A 21,288-nucleotide genomic window follows, 5' to 3' on the forward strand; every position below is an offset into this window, starting at 1 on the left:
CTGCTGAAAAAGTTTGCTGACCCCTGTTTAGCTGGTGATAATATCACAATGTTGAAAACCAGATATCACCTAGTCTTTCGTCTGATTCAGCCCTGTTCTTATGCTCCTGTGTCAAATGGTGCTTAAAGTTAAAGGTAAAGGGACCCCTGACCGTTAGGTCCGGTCACGGACGACTCTGGGATTGTGGAACTCATCTCGCTTTACTGTCCGAGGAAGCTGGCGTACAGCTTCCGGGTCATGTGGCCAGCATGACTAAGCCACTTCTGGCGAACCAGAGCAGCGCACGGAAACGCCGTTTACCTTCCCACCGGAGCGGTACCTATTTATCTACTTGCACTTTGTGCTTTCGAACTGCTAGGTTGGCAGGAGCAGGGACAGAGCAACGGGAGCTCACCCGTCACAGGGATTCGAACCGCCGACCTTCTGATCGGCAAGCCCAAGCGGCTCAGTGGTTTAGACCACAGCGCCACCTGCATCCCTTACTTCCTAGTAAATTGCATCCTTTATCTCTAAGTTTCGAAGCATTTTTTGCCCTTTTGCTTCTATAAAACCACCTTGTTAAGTGCATTTTATTCCTAAGTCGCTTTGTTGTTGTTGTTTTGCTGCCTGTACATAAGAGGCTTCCTGTGCTGTGCATCCACCATACATTTCACACCTTAGAAATGCAGTTCAGAGCCGTTGACATATACACCTGCATTGATGCCCCTTTTGGTTTTGTGTCGTTTCACAGCTGCCTTAACTTTCAAGTGCCTTGGAGACCAGTGGCCTGTATACTGCAGAGTGATACGAGAGAAGAACCTCTGCCAAGACATGAGGTGGTACCAGCGTTGCTGTGAGACGTGCAGAGACTTTTATGCTCAGAAAATTCAGCAAAGGAGTTGACCTCTGGCAGGCAGACTGGCTGGGTAGCTCTCAGCTCTTCACAGCCACACTATTTATAAACACACACAAGAGCACGCTTTTTCAGACCAAATATTATCAGATTACATATAATTTAATCAAATTAATTTATTTTTGCCTGCCAATACATTTTTATTTTTTATTTTGGTTAAACAGCTTTTTTTGTTTTGTTTTATGCTCAGAGTTTCCATAATTAATTTTATATGAATTATTTTGGATACATTTATCAGATTTTTTTTAAAATTACTATTTTAAATGTTTATATTCAGTAGGCCAATATGTCTTTTTTTTCCCCACCACCAACCTCCAAAAGACAAATAATGAGCACGATACTGTGCATTGTTTAGTGTGCTAGTCCATCTCACTTGCAGTTAATGGGACTTAAACACACTTAACTGTCCACAAGATTGTGCAAAATAATAAGTCATCATATTACCCTCATAGTTTGAATTTGTTTTTAGGTTAATAGTTTTGCTGTGTATGGAAATGAGATCCGCTTTATTTTATTGTAATTTTTTTTTTTTAATGCTTTGTGTCAGATTGACTTCAGAAATTTTTGCAACAGGTTCTGGGGTGAGTTGATCTAACAGCATTGAACAGGTTATATTACAGAATGTATTGGAAAAATCAATTCTTGTTTTATTAAGGGCTGAATCAGACTTTCCGAACTGTCCCAATATTTATTTGCATGTGACATTGGACCCAGAACATCTATTGACACAGCTACAGCTTCCCAGTATCAATTTTCATAATCACAGCAGCCCATTTTCAACCAATTTAATCGTAAGAATAAATTCCACGAAGTTGTAGGCAGATTCCTTTAAGCAGGCATGGGAAATCTACGGTCCCCCAGATATAGCAGAACTATAGCTCCTATTATTCCTGAATTTTTGTGGTGCTAACCTGGGGCTGATGGAGTCTTATAACATCTGGAGGGTCGTGGGTTCTTGATTCATACCACAGATCACTAGCGGCCCAGCGTGACACCTCATGTTTCTCCATGCCCTTAAAAACATACTGTAAGAAATGATCTACTGTAACTTAGAAACTTTTATAAACAAAAATAGACAAAATGACAAAGTAGGGATTTTAATCATGTGTATGAACATATACTTGAACACAAGTATTGAATCAATTAAACACTGTAAAGATTAACACTGAATCTCGGTTGCACTGTTTGATGTAGTGTAGAGAAACATCGTTCTAGACTTTGTAACATCCTATGAAAGAAATCTGTACTGTTTTTAAACTTGTCATTTTATCTCAAGGGTTTGCAGCGGAAGATCCACGCCTAGCTCTCGGTGCTCATGTGGTTTGCACATGGAGAGAAACCGAATGTTTAACATGAATTGGGCTAAATTTTCAGGTTGTTGTTTTAAAAAAAAGTTTTAGAAGATAATTTTGTGATAAGCTTCTTTGTTTTTTTTTAAAAAGATTTTTTATAAAGATAGTTTTGCAATTTTGTGAAACGTGAACAAGGCAACTTACATTTTCCTTATGAGAAAATTTTGTATGTGAGTCACGTGATTTTTACATCTTCAATAAATATATATGTATATAAATTCCATTTATATATATCTTCCCTCCCCCCAAACCTTATAATGTTGGTTGATTTCTGTTGAAAATAAAAAATGAAATGGAGAAAACCAAATATGTGAAGGTGGACCGCGCTACCCATCTAGCACAGGGGGATTAGCCAGCATGGTGCTCCCAACATGTCGTTGGACTTCAACTTCCCACAGTGCTAGCCAACATGGCCAATGTAAGCACAATATTTTCTGGAGCACTGGTCTTCAAAGAAATGTTATGAGGATAAATTCTAAATTGCCATTTATTAGTCAGTTCCTGTTCCCTGCAAAGGGGGAGGTTTTATGTCCTGTTTTATTTCTGTGGAATGTAACCACTTTCACAGCTGCCAGACACTCGGTCAGGCTACATTTTTTAGCAAGTTGTCCACTACACGATTTCTTTTCTGATCCATCACCGTGCCAGCTCAGACCTCATAAGTGTATACGGGATATTAAGGTCTTTCTACCACAACGTGGAACGCAGGTGGCGCTGTGGGTTAAACCACAGAGCCTAGGACTTGCCGATCAGAAGGTCGGCAGTTTGAATCCCTGCGACGGGGTGAGCTCCCGTTGCTCGGTCCTGCTCCTGCCAACCTAGCAGTTCGAAAGCACGTCAAAGTGCAAGTAGATAAATAGGTAAACGGCATTTCTGTGTGCTGCTCTGGTTTGCCAGAAGCGGCTTAGTCATGCTGGCCACATGACCTGGAAGCTGTATGCCGGCTCCCTCGGCCAATAAAGCGAGATGTTAAAGCAATAAAGCAACCCCAGAGTCGGTCACGACTGGACCTAATGGTCAGGGGTCCCTTTACCTTTACCACAATGTTCAGTGCTGCATTTCATGCCACTGATTATCTTGTGACAGTCAAGAGTGTTTTCAATAGACATCTCAAATGCTGCTGTCGCAATAAAGTTGAGATTGGGGTTTTTTAAGCTACGTTTTACATTGTAAGCTCTGGTGTCATTTTTATGCCTACTTGTTGCAGAAATCGCTACTTCTGCAACTTTTGCTGCACTCATCCCGGGCATCCGGTAACTGATCATCACGTTTAGAGCTTTCCTTTCACTTCAGACCAGCTCTTGGAAACATCGGCTAATCCTTTAAAGCAGCAGTTCTCAACCTGTGGGTCCCCAGATGTTGTTGGACTACAACTCCCATCATCCCTGAGCTCTGGCCTTGCTTGCTAGGGGTGATGGGAGTTGTAGTTCAACAACATCTGGGGGCCTACGGGTTGAGAAAGGCTGCTTTAAAGGGAGCAGCCATGTTGCTGGTTTTCATGTGCAGACAATAGGAAATGTATCTGCCTGACATCAGCCAGCTACAGTTTCAGGTAGGAGAAAGGCAATATCCTTGTTCACTTAATTAATTATAGAAGAAGATGGGAGCTGCTCCGGAATAAAGCAACTGGCTTTCACCAGTATGTAACAGAGAAACATGGATCTCTCTGCACTGCCAAACAACAACCACCCCGACAAATTCCTGCAGCTAGACGTGAAATCCTTAGCAAAAACCTCCGTCTTTTTACAAACCTGGCTAGCAAATTTTCCAGACACACATTTTCCTGGGCAACAGCATTGGCACAACAGAGTCTATTCGCAGGTAAGTTGCTAGAGCACCAGATTCACCTCTACTAATTCAATAGTTTGTTGTACCTTTTACAGAGAACTTCACTGGACTGGGAAACCTTATATCCCATCTTGGCAACATCCCTGACTTAGCTTTGCTCCTGTGTTTTAGACTTAAGTGGTTTGAGATTTTAAATTCATTTTTGCTGGCATGATCGTTACATGTTTTTGGTAGATATTGTCGTATGGCATTATAACTGAAGGGCTTCTCAGTCAAACCAAACCTAAAGGAAGCAAATCTAAGGGTGGGGGGAAAACAGCTTTAAAATGAAAGCTGGCCACCATTGATCAGTTGGTACCACTTCAAAACAATCACCAGTCCTCTCTGGTCTCTTCCCCATATGCTGTTTGTCGAGCATTCATCCTGAATTACTTGCACAAATTTGCAAGGAGGTTATAGGATACCGGCAGATTATTGAGCATTCATCTTGTTGGTTTGCAGAGAGCTCATACAATGTCACGTCAAACAATTCTTACCCAAACTTTCTCCAGTGCAGCTCCCCATCACTTTTCATATAGCCAAAAATCCAGTTGGGGGCGGGCAGGCATGCAAATGTGTTATGCAACTTGAATTTACTGGTATACAATTGAATCTCAACCACAAAAGAAGCATCTGGAAGGAATCTTCAATTATGAAGGTTGTGACAGAGATGCTGTGTGGGAAAGAACCAGGGCCAGATTTAGGTTCGATGAGGGCCTAAGCTACTGAAGGTAGTGGGGCCCTTTATATGTCCAGGTGCCCTTTGTCAACAAATTATAGCTGTTTTTTGTGTTGAATATATGCTATATGGTAATTTATGGACCTAGTAAGTATCTAAAGCCATTTGCACATGTTGCCATGCAACCAGTCCATGCAGAATGTGGGCACCCTTATATACAGAAATGAGAAAACCAGTGATATTTTAGGGAGCAGGCAAGCAGGCGGGGCCCATTACTGACATCTAAGGAGCCTACACAACACAAAACACTGTTGCTGTCAGCAGGTTTTAGTTTATTTGTTTTTTATCTTATCTTTTGGAAATGTACATCCAGTTTTTTTCCTTTATTTTTTTTTTAGGCCCCCAAGAGAGTGGGGCCCTAAGCTATACAGTGGTACCTTGGGTTGCAGATGCTTCACGTTACATACGCTTCAGGTTACAGACTCCGCTAACCCAGAAATAGTACCTCAGGTTAAAAACTTTGCTTCAGGATGAGAACAGACATCTTGCTCTGGCGGCGTGGCGGCGGCAGGAGGCCCCATTAGCTAAAGTGGTGCTTCAGGTTAAGAACAGTTTCAGGTTAAGAATGGACCTCCAGAACGTATTAAGTTCTTAACCCGAGGTACCACTGTAGCTTCTTTAGCTTATACGTAAATCCAGCACTGGATAGAACACGTGTTCTTTAAACACTAGCTCAGCTTATCTCACTTGTGTCACAAGAACACTTGGGACACATGTGTGGGGACCCTCAGTTCTGAGCACAGGACTTGAGGCTTATTGCCAGACAGCTCATGATGGCTGCTGAAAACGTTGGTGTGTGTCCACAGTAAGCCAAGTGTGCACATTCACCAACATTCAGCCTTCAGCATTCACTGTTTAGTGCTGTTTTTCAAGCACTTGCCAATGTGCCGAATCCTGCGCATGGCCATCTAGAAGAGACTTTAAATGCTTTCTCCACAGCAACCACACACCCTTGGTTCACACATGTAGACAACCCTTTAATAAAATTTGATTTTCAGCAACTGTTACACTAAAGTATTTGCATATATTTCTCTCCCTTCCCCCCTTCCCAGTGTATGTGTTTGGTACCTCATAATGCAGATCAATAAAAACTCTCAGGTTTGTCTGTCAGGACATAGAGGAGAGTCCCTTTTTAAAAGAAGAAGAAGAAAGTATGGTCCAACCTGGCAAAGAAAGAGAGAGAGAGAGAGAGAGAGAGAGAGAGAGAGAGAGAGAGAGAGAGAGAGATATGCAGGGCATTAAAAGGAACCCTATATTTTAAACCTTCAGAGAGCTTTCTGGGAGAATGTCTTATTGAAATGTAAAATTAAACAGAAACACATTCCTTGATAGGCCCAAACTTACAGCCAGATCTTATCCATGCTGACTTAGGAATGAGTCTGACCAATTTCAGCAAGTTTTACTTGGAAATAATTATGATTGAGATTGTCGCCTTAATTGTTAACGCGCCCCCCCCTTGTTTTAACGATCAAAAAATAAGGAGAAACTGCATATGTCTTACATGTTCCAGATATCAAAATAAACATGATGTACGCACTGTGTAGAATGAATGCTTGATGAATAGCATGTTTTGTTTTACGACGAAAGGCCTAATGAGGTTAAGGGTTAGTTAAGACCGGAATAGGAGAGGGGGGTTCGTGTTCCTTTTCAGAAGAGATGTGAGTGACCTCCAGGTTCCTGAAGTCATTAAACCCTGAAAGCCACCTAAATTCCCAGACCTGGAATTCATTTTATTTTAACAAACACTTGCTTCTTAGGACACGCTGCCTCCGTGCTGTGTTTGTGAGATTGTCACGACCTTTACCGAGAGATCATTCAGATTAATGTGCCCCCCTGTGCTTCTGAAAGTGCTTTCCTTTGCCTAAAAGTGTTTTCATTTATTTTCCACCAAATTCTGAGGCCGCCATGGCAGGTAACTCGGGTTTCAGACCAATAGTCTATCTTTTGACTTTTTAAAAAATCTGCTTTGGGGGAGTCTATTTCCTCCCCTCTCATCTAATTTCAGATAATGGAAGGTAAAGCCTGCCCAAGCCCTCTTGGCCTTTGCACTGAAAAGGTTTGCCCCACGAAAGAGAGAGCGGTCTTCCTTTTCTTTGCTAAACCACACACTTAGACTCCCTGGCCCCGATCCAACTACACACGTGCGACAGCAGCTGGGCTTGTGCACAAGGATGCCTGTTAGAAATACAATAAAGCCTGACAATTAGCTGTTTGGTGAAGAGCCTGCTTCAGAACATATGGCCGCTAGCTGGAGTGACTACAATTAACCTTCTCTTTCCCCTAAACACATTATACACCCTTTGTTCATCCACATGAAACCCGTAAGAAGCAAACCTGATTCATCATCATGCTGCAGGTGGCAAACTGAACCCGAAAGCTAGTCATTTTACCTATGGCCACCCAACAAATTCCAAGCTCAAAGTGAACTTGTGCCCAGCTCTCTCAGGTCCACACCACAATAGCGTTGTAATCGGAGGGTGTGAGACTCTTACTAATAAGACCATGGCTGCAGATTAATCTTAACAGATGTGATGTTCAGGCTCTTTCCTGGCAAGCAACCACAAAAAAATCCTAGAACCTGACCTTTGTGCTTCTAGTCTAGGCTATTCAAACCCTCCAAGTGTCCCCATTTTCCACAGACACTCCTGGATTTACAGAAGCCGTCCCAGTTCCTGAATTGATCCCAGAATGTCCCATTTTTCCTTACGACATTCGTATTTTCATTGGAGAAATGGAGGAGGGTATGGAGTTATGCGACTCCTCCAAACCAAGTAGATAAGTAACTATACAACCTTTAGAAGACATCTGAAGGCAGCCCTGTATAAGGAAGGGTTTTTTAATGCCTAATGTTTTGTTGTACTTTTATGTATGTTGGAAGAGTGGCTGGGGCAGAAGGATGGGGTATATATAAAATGATGATTTAATAGGATATCCCTATTTTAATAGGAGAAATATTGGAGGGTATTCTATGTCTGGACGCAGGTGGCGCTGTGGGTTAAACCACAGAGCCTAAGACTTGCCGATCAGAAGGTCGGCGGTTCGAATCCCTGCGACAGGGTGAGCTCCCGTTGCTCGGTCCCTGCTCCTGCCAACCTAGCAGTTCAAAAGCACATAGATATATAGGCGGGAAGGTAAACAGTGTTTCTGTGCGCTGCTCTGGTTTGCCAGAAGCGGCTTAGTCATGCTGGCCACATGACCCAGAAGCTGTACGCCGGCTCCCTCGGCCAATAAAGCAAGATGAGCACCGCAACCCCAGAGTCATCCACGACTGGACCTAATGGTCAGGGGTCCCTTTACCTTTACCTATTCTATGTCCAGGGATGGACTAGCAAGTGATTAACCCGAGGCATTTGGAAATACTAGTTTGGAACAAGGAATGGATCTGTTACAATACCAAACAAGTCCTTTGCCACAAGAAGAGTGCAAGACTTAAGTAAAGCACTAAATTTATGGTACAGCACTACCTAGCAGTTGGGTGTGTTGCTTATATACTCATTACAGTAGATTTTCCTGCAGGTTATCCCTACAGTAAAAGAGCACATTGAGCCGTACCATGCAGACTGGCACTAACCGACTAGAGCAACTGAATTACCCAGCACATAAAGACTTTAGAAAGCCAAACTAAAGCAGCAGTGAAGATTACCCAAATAAGGCAGCTCTCTCTAGACAATAAGTCCCATTAAAAACACGAACTTCCAGGAAAATTTGTAGCATCAGGATGTAAGAGGGTTGTGTGTGAACTGCAAAAAGCAGACATGCGTTGGCTAGAGGTCGTCTGATCCTCAGGTTCCAAAAAACAATTTCCTGCAGGCTTTCCCTTTAATGGTAAGCAATCAGAATTCCATGTGGAGGCTTTTATGATGCAAATAAACTCGTAAGTTTCCTCCCTCCCTACACTTAACCTCTGTAGTAGTCACAGCGAGGACTGACTATAGTGCTGGTCTTCTTGCAATGCTTCCACTTATGCTTGGACACACCAGCCAGTTTTACAGCCTGTGGACCAAGTCACATGGCCTGCCCCCCCCCAATTATACTACTTTCTGATCTGTCTGAAGAGCCAGTGTGGTGTAGTGGTTAAGAGCAGTGGACTCATAATCTGGTGAACTGGGTTTGATTCCCCGCTCCTCCACATGCAGCTGCTGGGTGACCTTGGGCCAGTCACACTTCTCTGAAGTCTCTCAGCCCTGCTCACCTCACAGAGTGTTTGTTGTGGGGGAGGAAGGGAAAGGAGATTGTTAGCTGCTTTGAGACTCCTTAGGGTAGTGATAAAGCGGGATATCAAATCCAATCCAAACTCTGTCTTTGCTTTCGGTCCACATGTGCTCAGAGGTGCAGTTGCCTAAGCGACTCTACAAAGCCAAGTGTGTATACTTGAACAATGTTGTTCATGGTGATAATAAAAAATGAGATCTGGATGTACATCAAAGTTCTCAGACATCACCATGCAGCTGATCAGTAAGGACCAATGGGGGAGAAAAGCAATTACTGAATGTGACCTACTCACCCCCCAAAAGTGACTGAACTGAAACTAATTTACATCTTTGAAGACAAGACCTGCCTTGCTGAATCATCTCCATGCAAGCCAGTGTTCTGCTTCTAACTGCAGCCAGCCAGATGCTTTTGGAAGGTCACAGAGGGCCAGACATTCCTGCAACGCCAGATGCTATCCATGGCCTCTACGAAAAAGTTTCGTTCTTCTAACAATTGCTCTCACAATTCCACAAGAAATTTCAAACTCCGGCACTAATTCATCGTGTTAGGGGGCAGCCAATGTAATGCTTGGCAGGGGGTTGGACTCGATGGCCCTTGTGGTCTCTTCCAACTCTATGATTCTATGATTCTATGATTCTTCAGATGTGGTTGGACTCCAACTTTCATCAGCTCTGGACAGAATGGTCTGTAGTCCAGGATAATGGGAATTGTAGTCCAATATCATCTGCCAGGCACCACTGTGGCTATTCCTCTTTAACGGGGCGATGCCTTATACAGATCAGGCCAATTGTCTCTCTAACTCAGCACTATTTGAGCTGGGCGACACTTGGTTTTCAACATAGTGATATATCACCAGTTCAACATTGCAATATATATATCACAATGTCTGAAATAAGGATGGATCTACGTAGAGGCATTGGCTGGGTTCTGATTTTTGCCGGTGCCTGCTCATGATTCACTGCCCCCTGCAGAAGGCAGGGGAGATTTGAGCTGGCGGAGTTAACGGGTTGCAGGAATGGAGAGAAGCACCGGCTGGCTTCAAGGTTTATCCCCCATTGTCATTTTTGCATAGCACACGCATCATTCGCGAGATATTGCCAGGTCAATACATATGAAACCCATATCACGATATGGTCTTCACAGTGGTTTTCGGCGATATATCAATATATAGCCCAGCCTTACTGTCTATTCTAACTGCTACTAGTATTCAAGGCTCTCAGGACCCAGGGGTCTTCCTATTACCTGCTACCTGAGATGAGAAGGATTGAACCAGGGCCCTTTTGTGTACAGAACATGAGATCTGTCACTGAATAAATGATCTCTCTAATGGCCATCCCCAGTGGTATGTGGGAGCACATCTGTGACCTAAGAGTGTACTAACACCACGGCACATTGTCTCTTAAGAGTACAGTGGTACCTCTGGTTACATACTTAATTCATTCCAGAGGTCCATTCTTAACCTGAAACTGTTCTTAACCTGAAGCACCACTTTAGCTAATGGGCCTCCCGCTGCTGCCGCGCCACCGGAGCATGATTTCTGTTCTCATCCTGAAGCAAAGTTCTTAACCTGAGGTATTATTTCTGGGTTAGCGGAGTCTGTAACCTGAAGCGTCTGTAACCCGAGGTACCACTGTACATTCTGATATCTGATTTTCTTCTCCCCCCCCCCAACACTTTTTAAAATAACCACCACACTATTATTTTTATGCCTTTTTCCACATCCATCTCCCACCCCACCCTAATAGCACCAGTAGTAAAATAGCCCTTCTTTTCCACAACCAGTTCGCAAGCCTGAGACATCATTAGCATCTCTGAAGAACTTTAAATACATAATAGGGAGATGAAATGATGGCACACACACACACACACACACACACACACACACACAAGATAAGCTATTGCGGTGGTGCCATTTCAATTAGGCTCATGAAAGCTCGAGGGGGCAAACGACGATTCACAAAAGACATGCAAGATAATCTGATCTGAGGATATGTCAGGGCTCAGAAATGGCATATGGAAACCGACAGGAGCTAAAACTGCAGCTGGCGGGCACTGCAGATCGATTCACTCCCTAGCAGTAGCCGAGGATAATTTTAGAGCTCTAAAACAGACTTGGCAACTTAGACATGTGAAAGGGGTGTGAATGCCAGAGTCCTCCTGCACAGGGTTTCTTATAACGATTTCCTTGCAATCTTTCTGGCTGCAATCCGAAAACAGACAGCAATTATTTCGCATTTGATTACATCTTTTTCTCTGCTTTGCAAGCATGGTGTGTGTACCTAAAACCTTTCCCTTTAATGGTGAACAATCAGAATTCCATCTGGTACACAAGTATCTTCCCAGATAGTCTAGTTTATTCTTCCCCTGATTGGCTCCCTCGCTTCTTCATCTGATTGGCTCTGAGAGACGCTGCTCATTCGAAGAAGCATCCTTTTCCTGCACGTCTTGCTTTTCAAACCATGACTTGCGCCTGGGAAAATCTTGTGGAGCGTATTCCACAACTGATTTTGTTTTCTGCTTTTGAAGCGAGGGGATAGGGAATGAGGGGTTTGCCTGATGCATGGTGGCGCAGGATCGCAGTTCACGGTCGTGGCTTCTGCTTGGAAACCGTGAACCTTGTCAGGAAGTCAACATTCTGTGAGTTTACATGTAGGAAAGAGGAAAAGGTGCTTTCTACTCTAGGTGCTTCGACCAGAGATCTATCAGAATCCAGATCCGTCAGTTTCCCACTTCAAGATGCATCTGTGCCAGTATCACCAACAGCAACAATTGTTTGATGCAAACTCCCAGCTGGGAATATGTACTTGGTCCAATTATTGTTTGTTCCTTATGAAAATATTGACCCTCACAGGAGCAGGAGCAGGAGCAAGAGAGAAAGGAGAGAGAGAAATGGCTTCCAAATAGAAAGAAATATATTTACTTCGGACTGTCTCAGTCTCAGTCAGTTTTATTGCACATAGCCAAAGGCTGCCGCAATGTACACAGAATTATTTGCCAATTAAAAGAAAATATACTGAATTGGTAAAAAAAGACTAAAAACATTTGTATTATTAAAACATTACATACTCTAAACAAAGCTATAAAAGTACCCCAATGTACAAATAAAAACATTAAACAATAAAAATCATAAGCTAAAATCATCACATGGTCACTAATGTTAAAAACAGTATCAATTAATACAGTGTGCAATTTATACTCAGAGTTTGGTGACAAAGATAGAGCATAGCCTGAGGTAGATAGATGGGATCAAATAAATTCATCTCCTTTACAGTTAATGGCTACCTTGGCTATATAATTTGCTCTAATTTTCCTAGCAGCCATTTGCAAAAAGTGCTACCCGCCAGGTCACATACTTATCTGTGTCTGCAAGGAGATATGACATCATGTCAAGGGGGTTCTGGTCAGGGGACCCTGTCATTATGGGTACCAAAAATCTTTTTCTTGCATCATTATATAACGGACAGTGCAAGATATAATGCATAAGGTCCTCTACTTCAGAACATCCCCTAATGCAAACACGTTCGTTTTTTGGTATGCCTCTGTGTCTCCCATCTCTATAAGCAGAGCTTATTGTATTTAGTCGTAGCTCTGTAAAAGCTTTTCGAAGCTGTGCAAATACTTTGGACTGAGGATGGCATACACAGGAAGGGGACAGTTGGCGGAGCGGGATCCCTGCATGAAAGACAGGGTAGAAAAAGGTCTCCCAGACTGAGAGACCGGGAGAAGAAGTAGGCTTAGGTGGGAGATGGGAAGGTCTACTCTGTGTGTAGATAAATGATTGGATATGTATATATGATATGAATATAATAAAGGGCCTTACAGTTATTTTATCTCTCTTTCTCTCCTTATTTTTTGTTTTTTTAATTTATTATGTTTTGTAAATTAGGTTGATTTTTGTATTTTATGTTGAAATTTTTTAAACAAAAATATTATAAAAAGTAAAGAAATTAGGTTCGTGGCATCCATTAATTAAGTACTGTATAATTGGCACTGAGGTGTAGTACTATATGAGAGAAATTTGCATCCTTCACCGAGTACGAAAAGTGGGTAGTAATAATGTATTTGGACATTATTGATGGAAGCCCCTTCATGCATTATTTACACAGGCAATATACCACATGAAGGAAAAAGAAGAGACAAAGCAAATATTCCCCATACACAAGAATGGATGGCAAGAGCGACTGCTTTTTTAAGAAGAAATGAAAAGTTGGGGAAGGACTGGAAACAAAGACATCTTTTTAAGCGCCATCCAACTGAAATAGCTTACATATACATGATTGGGACGCGGGTGGCGCTGTGGGTAAAACCTCAGTGCCTAGGACTTGCCGATCGCATGGTCGGCGGTTCGAATCCCCGCGGCGGGGTGAGCTTCCATTGTTCGGTCCCAGCTCCTGCCCACCTAGCAGTTCGAAAGCACTCTTAAGTGCAAGTAGATAAATAGGGACCGCTTTATAGCGGGAAGGTAAACGGCGTTTCCGTGCACTGCGCTGGTGCTGGCTCGCCAGAGCAGCTTCGTCACGCTGGCCACGTGACCCGGAAGTGTCTTCGGACAGCGCTGGCTCCTGGCCTCTTAAGCGAGATGAGCACGCAACCCCAGAGTCGGTCACGACTGGCCCGTATGGGCAGGGGTACCTTTACCTTTACCTTTACATGATATAATGGATTCACGTAGCTTTTATTTGCAATGCATCTCCTGTGCCCTCCAAGAAAGGCTAAAGTCCCAAATTTGTTCAGAACAACAGTGGCGTACCTGCGTACCATAGTGAAATCGAATGTTGGTGGGGAGACCCCTGTAATTACTGGAGCCTAGCCATTGGGATGGCAGTAATGCAGCGCGCCATTTACCCAACAGTCAACTGATTTGAGGCCTGTCTGTTTTACAATTGGGCGGTGTATAATAATAATAATATTAAATTTATTATTTATACCCTGCCCATCTGGGTGGCTTCTAACAAAACACTAAAATACAATAACCTATTAAACATTAAAAGCTTCCCTAAACAGGGCTGCTTTCAGATGTCTTCTAAAAGTTTGGTAGTTATTTTTCTCTTTGACATCTGGTGGGAGGGCGTTCCACAGGGTGGGTGCCACTATTGAGAAGGCCCTCTGCCTGGTTCCCTGTAACTTGGCTTCTCGCAGTGAGGGAACCGCCAGAAGGCCCTCAGTGCTGGACCTCAGTGTCGGGGCAGAACGATGGAGGTTCAGCTGCCCTTTGCGGCACACACACTAAACCCTGTCTGTGGTGCCTACCCTCTTCTCCCCAAAGAATGAGACAAGAGACCAGAGTATGGGTTCAAATTCGCCAAAACTGTATTTAGCTTCAGAAATGGGAAAGTTGGCACAGGCCTTGGCAGGTAACCCTCTCAGCCCGTCTGGCTGAGGATATGCAGACAAATGAAGTCCAGTGAGAGGGGACTGTAAAGCACAAACTCACACAGCATGCCCTTCCACTAACCACGTCCTGGGAGTTTGACCTACATGGCTGGAAGGAAGAAAACTGAAAGAGGCTTGGATAAAGGGGTCAGCCTCTTTTCTTTGGCCTTAGCCCCACCCCTGGCAGGCAGGCATTGTCCTCCCTGGCCGAGGGCGGGTCAAAGGCCAGCCAAAGAAGGTGGTAGCTGCCCGCCCAGGTGAGCCGTTGCTCAGTGCCGCAAACCCCGCCCACCTGTGGGGAAGGGAGGGCGGAAATTCCTTCAGACCAGAAAAGCATGCCAGCTGAAACAGTGTGCCACCCTCTCGTAGCAAAGGATATGCAAAAGCAGAAAGTGGTCCTGATAGGGATGTCTCAGCCTCTCTTGAAGATGGGGGCATCAGACAGCAGATTTGCCTCCCTGATTTCTTTGCCCTCTTATCCCACAACTGAGAGGACAAGAGAGACAGAGCAATTGAGGCAGTCAGCTCATCACTTGGCCGGCTGCATCAACCATTGTCCCCCAGCCTGCTCCCTTTGGGCTCCTACTGTGGGTTGCTTCCCTCTTTCACTTCGTCAAAAAAATAATAAATCCAAAAGTATCTTCTCAATCTACAGGCTACTTCAGGCGACCTGATAATGTGTGAACATTAGACTATGTTTAGTGTTTATGGAGCATTTGTTCTTATTTTTAGGCAGGGAGGTTGCACAGCAATGAACATGCAGCCGTATTTCTGAGTTGCTTGTGGGGTATTTATATACGTTCATGTCCATCTTTTTTTCAGTCCACACTTTTCAGCACATTTCCTCATCACTTTCCTAACCACAAAAACAATGAAGTTTGTCTGTTTGTTTAAGCAGATTCAGTGTTCTAGGACAATAATATGCTTTAATATACTTTAACTGTGCAAAGCTAAATTCCTGGCATGAGCTTGAATCTCTGCTGCAAAATGCTGATAGTCTGGAGGAAACCTGTAATTCAACTTATTAATGTGTAATAATCATTGTCTTTTGTGAAATTAATGATACCTGGCTAAAGTTTTGGGTTTTGAACTGGGAACTTTGAATTGGCGTTCCACTTCCAGGGTGAAAAGTAATAGGAACTCTCTCGCTTTGGTGATGATGAATAAAGAAATATAACCACCTGCTGTCAGCTTTTGCTGCATATGTAGGTAAATTGCTGCTTTAAAATAATGTGTTTTGGCATCAAGTTGCTTTGTATTCATCTATATCTGAATTCCATGAATAATCGTTGAATCTTAGTCAAGCCTTTCTTGTGACCAGGTTGTTAAAGAACTTTTCAGATTCTTACAGTAATTTGACCATATTACAAGAGCAAGGATGACTGTTCCTCTCAATAGACGATTTTCAAAGCTAGGAGGATTAACTGATGATTACTGTAAAGGGCTTTGTTAAGCTCAAGAGGAAGTCTGTGAAATAATATGCTCTTAGGTGAATGTTGATGACAGCCTTCATCCTTTTCGTATGTGTCTCTTCCAGAGAGAAAAGAAAAATTTACGTGAGCAGCCTATCGTGGAAGTGAGGGAGCCCCATCCTGCAGCGATAGATAAAGCCCTTGGAAAACACATTACACCAATCACCTTGAAATCAACCATCAAAAGAAATCCTCTCTACAGTGATGTCTTCCCTGATGACAGCTGGAAGGAAGGGAAAAAATACCCATCCTGGACTGTCCAAGACTACGACAGACATTCCTTGAACTCTAGCCTGGCTCACTATCTAAAGGTACAGTTCCGCAAAATCACATCTGCCCCCACAAAAAAATTATACCGGGGTCGGTAATGTGATGCCCATAGACACCCATGCACCCTTCCCTGATTCGCACATGTCCTCTCCCCCGGCTGAAATTAGACATGAAAGAAGCATTCTGTTTCAGCCAAGTCAATAGGTTGGGGTAATGCCAGCAACACTCTCTCTGGTTTGCAAATATAAGCATGGGCCCCAAGAGGTTGGCAACCCCAGAACTGCACTGCTTTATTTGTGCCTGAGATACTGGACATTTAAGTACCTGGGGAAATTGGGTACCGCACTAAGCTTTGGGGCTGCTTGCAGAAGCCCAGATCCTAACTTTCGGCTCTGTGAATGGAAAGCGCTTCCATTCATGGAAGGAAAGTTGCACTTATGGGAGGGGTTGCTCTGTGAATGGAGTAAGTTTCTATTGACAGCACGAAAAGCCAGGATGCAAGTCAGTGTGTGTTCATCTAAATTGTTTATTGTTGCTCCATTAAGCTTCCATGCCAAAGACAGGATTCTAAAGTTTCACAAGTATGTAAACTGGTCAATCACACTGAATCCGTTGTGCACATTTTTAGGTATGGAGGTGCCCTCCCCCATCTAGCCCTCATTCTACTAAGTGGAAGCCTCTGAACCATGGGTAGGCAAACTAAGGCCCGGGGGCCAGATCCGGCCCAATCGCCTTCTAAATCCGGCCCCCGCACGGTCTCGTAATCAGTGTGTTTTTACATGAGTTGAATGTGTCCTTTTATTTAAAATGCATCTCTGGGTTATTTGTGGGGCCTGCCTGATGTTTTTACATGAGTTGAATGTGTCCTTTTATTTAAAACACATCTCTGGGTTATTTGTGAGGCATAGGAATTCGTTCATTTTTTTTCTTCCAAACTATAGTCTGGCCCCCCACAAGGTCTGAGGGACAGTGGACCAGCCCCCTGCTGAAAAAGTTTGCTGACCCCTGGTCTGAACTGTTGCAGGTTGAAAGCCCTTGGACATATCTGGGGTGGCCATAGTTCATTTTTCGGTGGTAGCCAAAATATATTCAACTGCATGATGTTGTTGTTGTTTATTGTCTATGCACAAGAAAGAACCCAGTCAATTTTCTTGCAGGAAAACCCAAACGACCTGCAGTACTGGTTGGAAGATATTTACACACCAGGATATGACACGCTGCTGAAAAAGAAGGAGAGGGAAAGGAAACACTCGCGATGTTGCCTCATTGCGCTGCTCCTGACATTGCTGGTTTGCGTCATCATAACCACGGTGACAGTTTGTGTTCTGTTTACCTGATACAGCCAAATTCAGCCAATAAAAGTTTCTGGACAATGCTTTCCTTTAAAAAATTTTTTACTGGAAACTGCAATCTGTAGTTTTGTGGGAGCCAGGGTGGGAGCCAGAAAGCCCTGGCAAGGTTTGTAGTGCCACCTGGTGTCTTGCTGACCCAGTGACCAGCATGTCTGTGTCTTACAGTGTATTGGGATTGTATTGACCTTAAAAGGAGTTGTGTTTCCTCTGGGCAGTGTTGACCCTATATGGTGTGGGTGGGTTTAAGCTTGGCCGGATGAGGTAACATGAGACACTGGGATGCAGCCATGCGGCTGGTGAGAACAAAGGGTAATAAAAACGGACTGGAGAGGGAGAGGATGTGGAATTGAGCTGTCCTCAGTCCAAGGAAATATTGTTGCTTTTCTGCGTCTTTATTTTATACTTAATTAAGCCATTTGGAACAGCTGGACTGTTACAAGTGGTGCCCCGTGTGAGGCTGAATAAAAGATACGACTGAGGTTTTTAAAAGAGAGCTAAAGAAGCAAGATTGAAGCAAACAGTCTGGGCAAGACTGTGAGAAGATTTTTGATCCAAGCAGTGGATATTCATCGACTTACCTCGCCTGGAAAAGGCTGCAAGCGCTATTCATCTACGGATCCAAGGTTAGTCGATCCCTTAAATATTGATTTTAGAAAAATGGGCAGCTCTTTGACTACTCCCCAACAGAAATTTTTAAAAGACTTAAAATTTCTCCTCTCCTGCAACAAATTGGAAGTTCCTGAGGGAGATTTGATACAGCTCATTCTGTGCATTGATGAACATTGCCCCTGGTTTCCTGCAGAAGGAACTTTGGAATTAAAACATTGGGACAATATTGGAACACATTTTCATGGGCTTCCCAGCATTGGTGTACGGAATTTAAATGCATGGTGCAAGGTTCAATATGCTATGGGTTCTTTATCACCAAAAAATATCTCCATAGCTGCATTGCCAACACAGGCTTCAGCTTCTTTAATTCAGCCTGCTGTCCTGCCATGTGTTCCAGCCCTTGCTTTGCCTGCAGCCCCAGATCCCAAACCTCCAGACTGCAGTTCCTCACCAGAAGACCCAAATCTGCAAAAATACCGTGGTCTGGCTGGAAATGATCCTGCTCTTTCAGCAGCAGCAAAAGCAGCTACCCCTTTGCAACGTGCAGTATTTGCCTGTTCCTTAACTCAGGATACTAAGGCATTCCCTGGTGTTCCAGCAGGAATTCAAGCCCAGCTTTTGGCTCCAGATGAATTCAAGCCTTTGGCACGTACAGTTTTACCCCCATCAGCTGGTGTATTGTTTGCTCACGAATGGGAAATTGCCTGTGGTGTTTATGCTCCTGCTTTACTGCAACAAATCAGAGGAAAAAATCCTAATCCTACCCTCGCAGATGTGATGGATGCTATGATGGAGCATGGCCCCATTGCTCAGGCTTCAGTACAAGCCACACTGCTGCAGATCTTATTGAGGGATACAGCTCTTGCTGCTAAACAAGCAATGAGAAAAATCCCAGAACCTAGAGAATCATATCCTTCCTTTATGGACAGGCTGATTACAGCAGTGAGTAGCCAAATTGAAAATCCTGAAGCCAAACAAATAATTATCAAACAATTGGCCTTTGAAAATGCCACTGAGGATTGTAAGGTTGCGTTGCGCCCGATAATACACCTTCCTGCCACTACGATGCTACGCATTTGTCAGTCTGTTGGTACAGCCACCCACAAGGCTCAATTGCTGGCAGCAGCGCAAGATAAAAACCAGCCTGTAGCCATGAATACAACATTTCCAGCATGGCAAACCAAGATCACTGATACCTCAGTGTGGGTAGAACAGTGGCCTCCACCAAAAGAAAAAACCGCAGCAATGGCACCATCTCGTTTCTGAACAGCTTATCTCTGAACAATTGACTTTTAGCTACATTGAAACATCTTTATCCCACTGGATCCAGCAGACAGGAACAGTTTGCTTTTACATTGCCAGTATATAACAAATTGCAATCCACCCAGTGATATCAGTGGATTGTTCTGCCACAACAGCATGTGGAACTCCCCTACACTTTGCCAAAATTTTGTGAATGAAGCATTGAAACCTTTCCGCATGCGCCACCTAGAGGTGCTGAACACAAGCTGCATCTGGCAATATTTGCTACACCATTGTTGCCAACAGGAAATTTATATGCTCAGACGGACAAGAAGAAGACTATCTGCATTATAGAATGGTTACATTTACCTCATACCCCTTTGAAGAACATTTATTCAGCAAATGAATCCACATCAGACAATTGTTATCAAAGGACGTTCACGTGCTATAACTTTGAGCAGTTTTGATGTTGCATCAATTTATTTGCCATTTTCACAGACTGAACAGCAGCATTTATTGATCACAAATGCTGCCATGCAAATTGTTTTGGCTGATTTTATAGGTCATCATTTTTAATCCTCCAAAGGATGACCGTTTGACATTTCTGACACAAGTCACTTATGATTTGACAAACCCCTTGTCTCTCACACTTCTCCCCTCTGCATTAATCCTCTTCACAGATGGAACAAGAAGTATGGGGGTGGTGATGTGGGAGGAGGGAGGAAAATGGGAAAGTTTATTTACCTCTTCACAGTCTTCTGCCCAGCGAGCAGAGCTAGCGGCTGTGATTCTTGCCTTTCAATCCTTTTCTACTCATTCTTTCAATCTTATTGTGGATACTCAGTATGTATATCGCTTTTTGCTATTTTACCAATATCTTATATAACTCCTTCCTTGGATTCTGACTTGTTTTCCTTGTTTCTTGCCCTGCAAGCCTTACTTCAGCACACTATCCGCTGTTTCTCAGTCATGGGTAAACCTGCGCGCATCAAAACTGATAATGGTCCAGCATATATTTCTAAAACATTTTCAGAATTTTGTATGTTGTGGAATGTGAAATTAACTCATGGTATACCCTTTAACTCCATAGGGCAAGCGATAGTGGAAAGAGCGCACCTGATGTTCAAAACACTATTGCTAAAACAGCTTGGCGGCCGAAACATCCAACAGCACTCATTCCTTCAGCTGTTCACCAAGTTCTTTTTGTGTTTAACCTTCTCTTATATCCAAATACTAGGACCCATACTCCCGCGGAATTGCATTTTAGGAAGGAGGAGGCACTCCCCCACCCCTTGGTGGTGTACAGACGCTTGCCTGATCCCGCATGGCATGGACCTGTCCCGCTGATCACGTGGGGACGAGGGTACGCGGCAGTGGACATCGAGGACAAGCCTTTATGGGTTTCAACTGCAGAAGTGCTTCCTAACCATTTTCCTTGCCATCCTTTGCTGCACCGTTATACAAGGAAGAGAAGCAGACGACACAGTCCAGTTGAAACCACTATATTTCACCTTATCGGCTGGCAAGCAGCAGTTGCCTGAATCCTACACTGGCTGGCAGTATTCATGGCTCAGCCACTCTCGAACTATAAGAACAGTGTTGTTGAATAAGACTTTTAAGGGTGAAAATTATCATAAGATATGGAGGAATAATATTTTTGTACAAGTTATGATTAAGTTTACTAGTTTATTGCATGCTTCTAAATGTTGGGTATGTATGCCTGCCCCCAGTTATTTTCAAATTAAAGAGGGGAAAGAATCATGGGGCATATATCCAAACTGTCAATATACATTGAAATTCATGTTTAATAGCTCTTGTTCTCTTACAGGAACATACAGTGACCAATCTCAGTGCTATAGAAGTGACACCAGTGCATGGCTAATAAACTAGAAAGGAAGCCTACCATGCAGCATGGAATCAGAATTCTTATATTCTTGGCTTCCAGATG

The 21,288-nt window shown here is 43.5% G+C and overlaps 2 protein-coding genes across 3 annotated transcripts in view; both read left to right on the plus strand.

Annotated features, from left to right (window-relative positions):
- Window positions 1–2,494, plus strand: part of ADAMTS19 (ADAM metallopeptidase with thrombospondin type 1 motif 19) — a 126,960-nt gene extending 124,466 nt beyond the window's left edge. For both annotated transcript variants that reach the window (XM_053407709.1, XM_053407710.1), the window contains exon 23: window positions 731–2,494. In XM_053407709.1, coding sequence (XP_053263684.1) covers window positions 731–882 — 152 coding nt within the window. In that variant the 3' untranslated portion in view covers window positions 883–2,494. The remainder of the gene's footprint in view (window positions 1–730) is intronic.
- Window positions 2,495–3,768: 1,274 nt separating this feature from the next.
- On the plus strand, window positions 3,769–17,512 carry MINAR2 (membrane integral NOTCH2 associated receptor 2). The gene is made up of 3 exons (XM_053408787.1): window positions 3,769–4,065; window positions 15,933–16,178; window positions 17,295–17,512. Exons 1-3 carry the CDS (start codon window positions 3,901–3,903, stop codon window positions 17,472–17,474), a joined length of 591 nt encoding a protein of 196 aa, XP_053264762.1. The 5' UTR covers window positions 3,769–3,900; the 3' UTR covers window positions 17,475–17,512.
- Window positions 17,513–21,288: the final 3,776 nt, after the last annotated feature.

Source organism: Podarcis raffonei, chromosome 11 (genome assembly GCF_027172205.1).
Source record: "Podarcis raffonei isolate rPodRaf1 chromosome 11, rPodRaf1.pri, whole genome shotgun sequence".
NCBI lineage: Eukaryota > Metazoa > Chordata > Lepidosauria > Squamata > Lacertidae > Podarcis > Podarcis raffonei.

What these genes read in the sequence shown, in the direction of transcription:
- MINAR2 (XM_053408787.1), top strand. Translation starts at nt 3,901, where the DNA reads ATGGATCTCTCTGCACTGCCAAACAACAACCACCCCGACAAATTCCTG. An exon ending in ACAACAGAGTCTATTCGCAG is followed by an intron (nt 4,066 to 15,932) that starts GTAAGTTGCTAG and finishes TGTCTCTTCCAG; the next exon opens with AGAGAAAAGAAAAATTTACG. An exon ending in GCCTGGCTCACTATCTAAAG is followed by an intron (nt 16,179 to 17,294) that starts GTACAGTTCCGC and finishes ATTTTCTTGCAG; the next exon opens with GAAAACCCAAACGACCTGCA.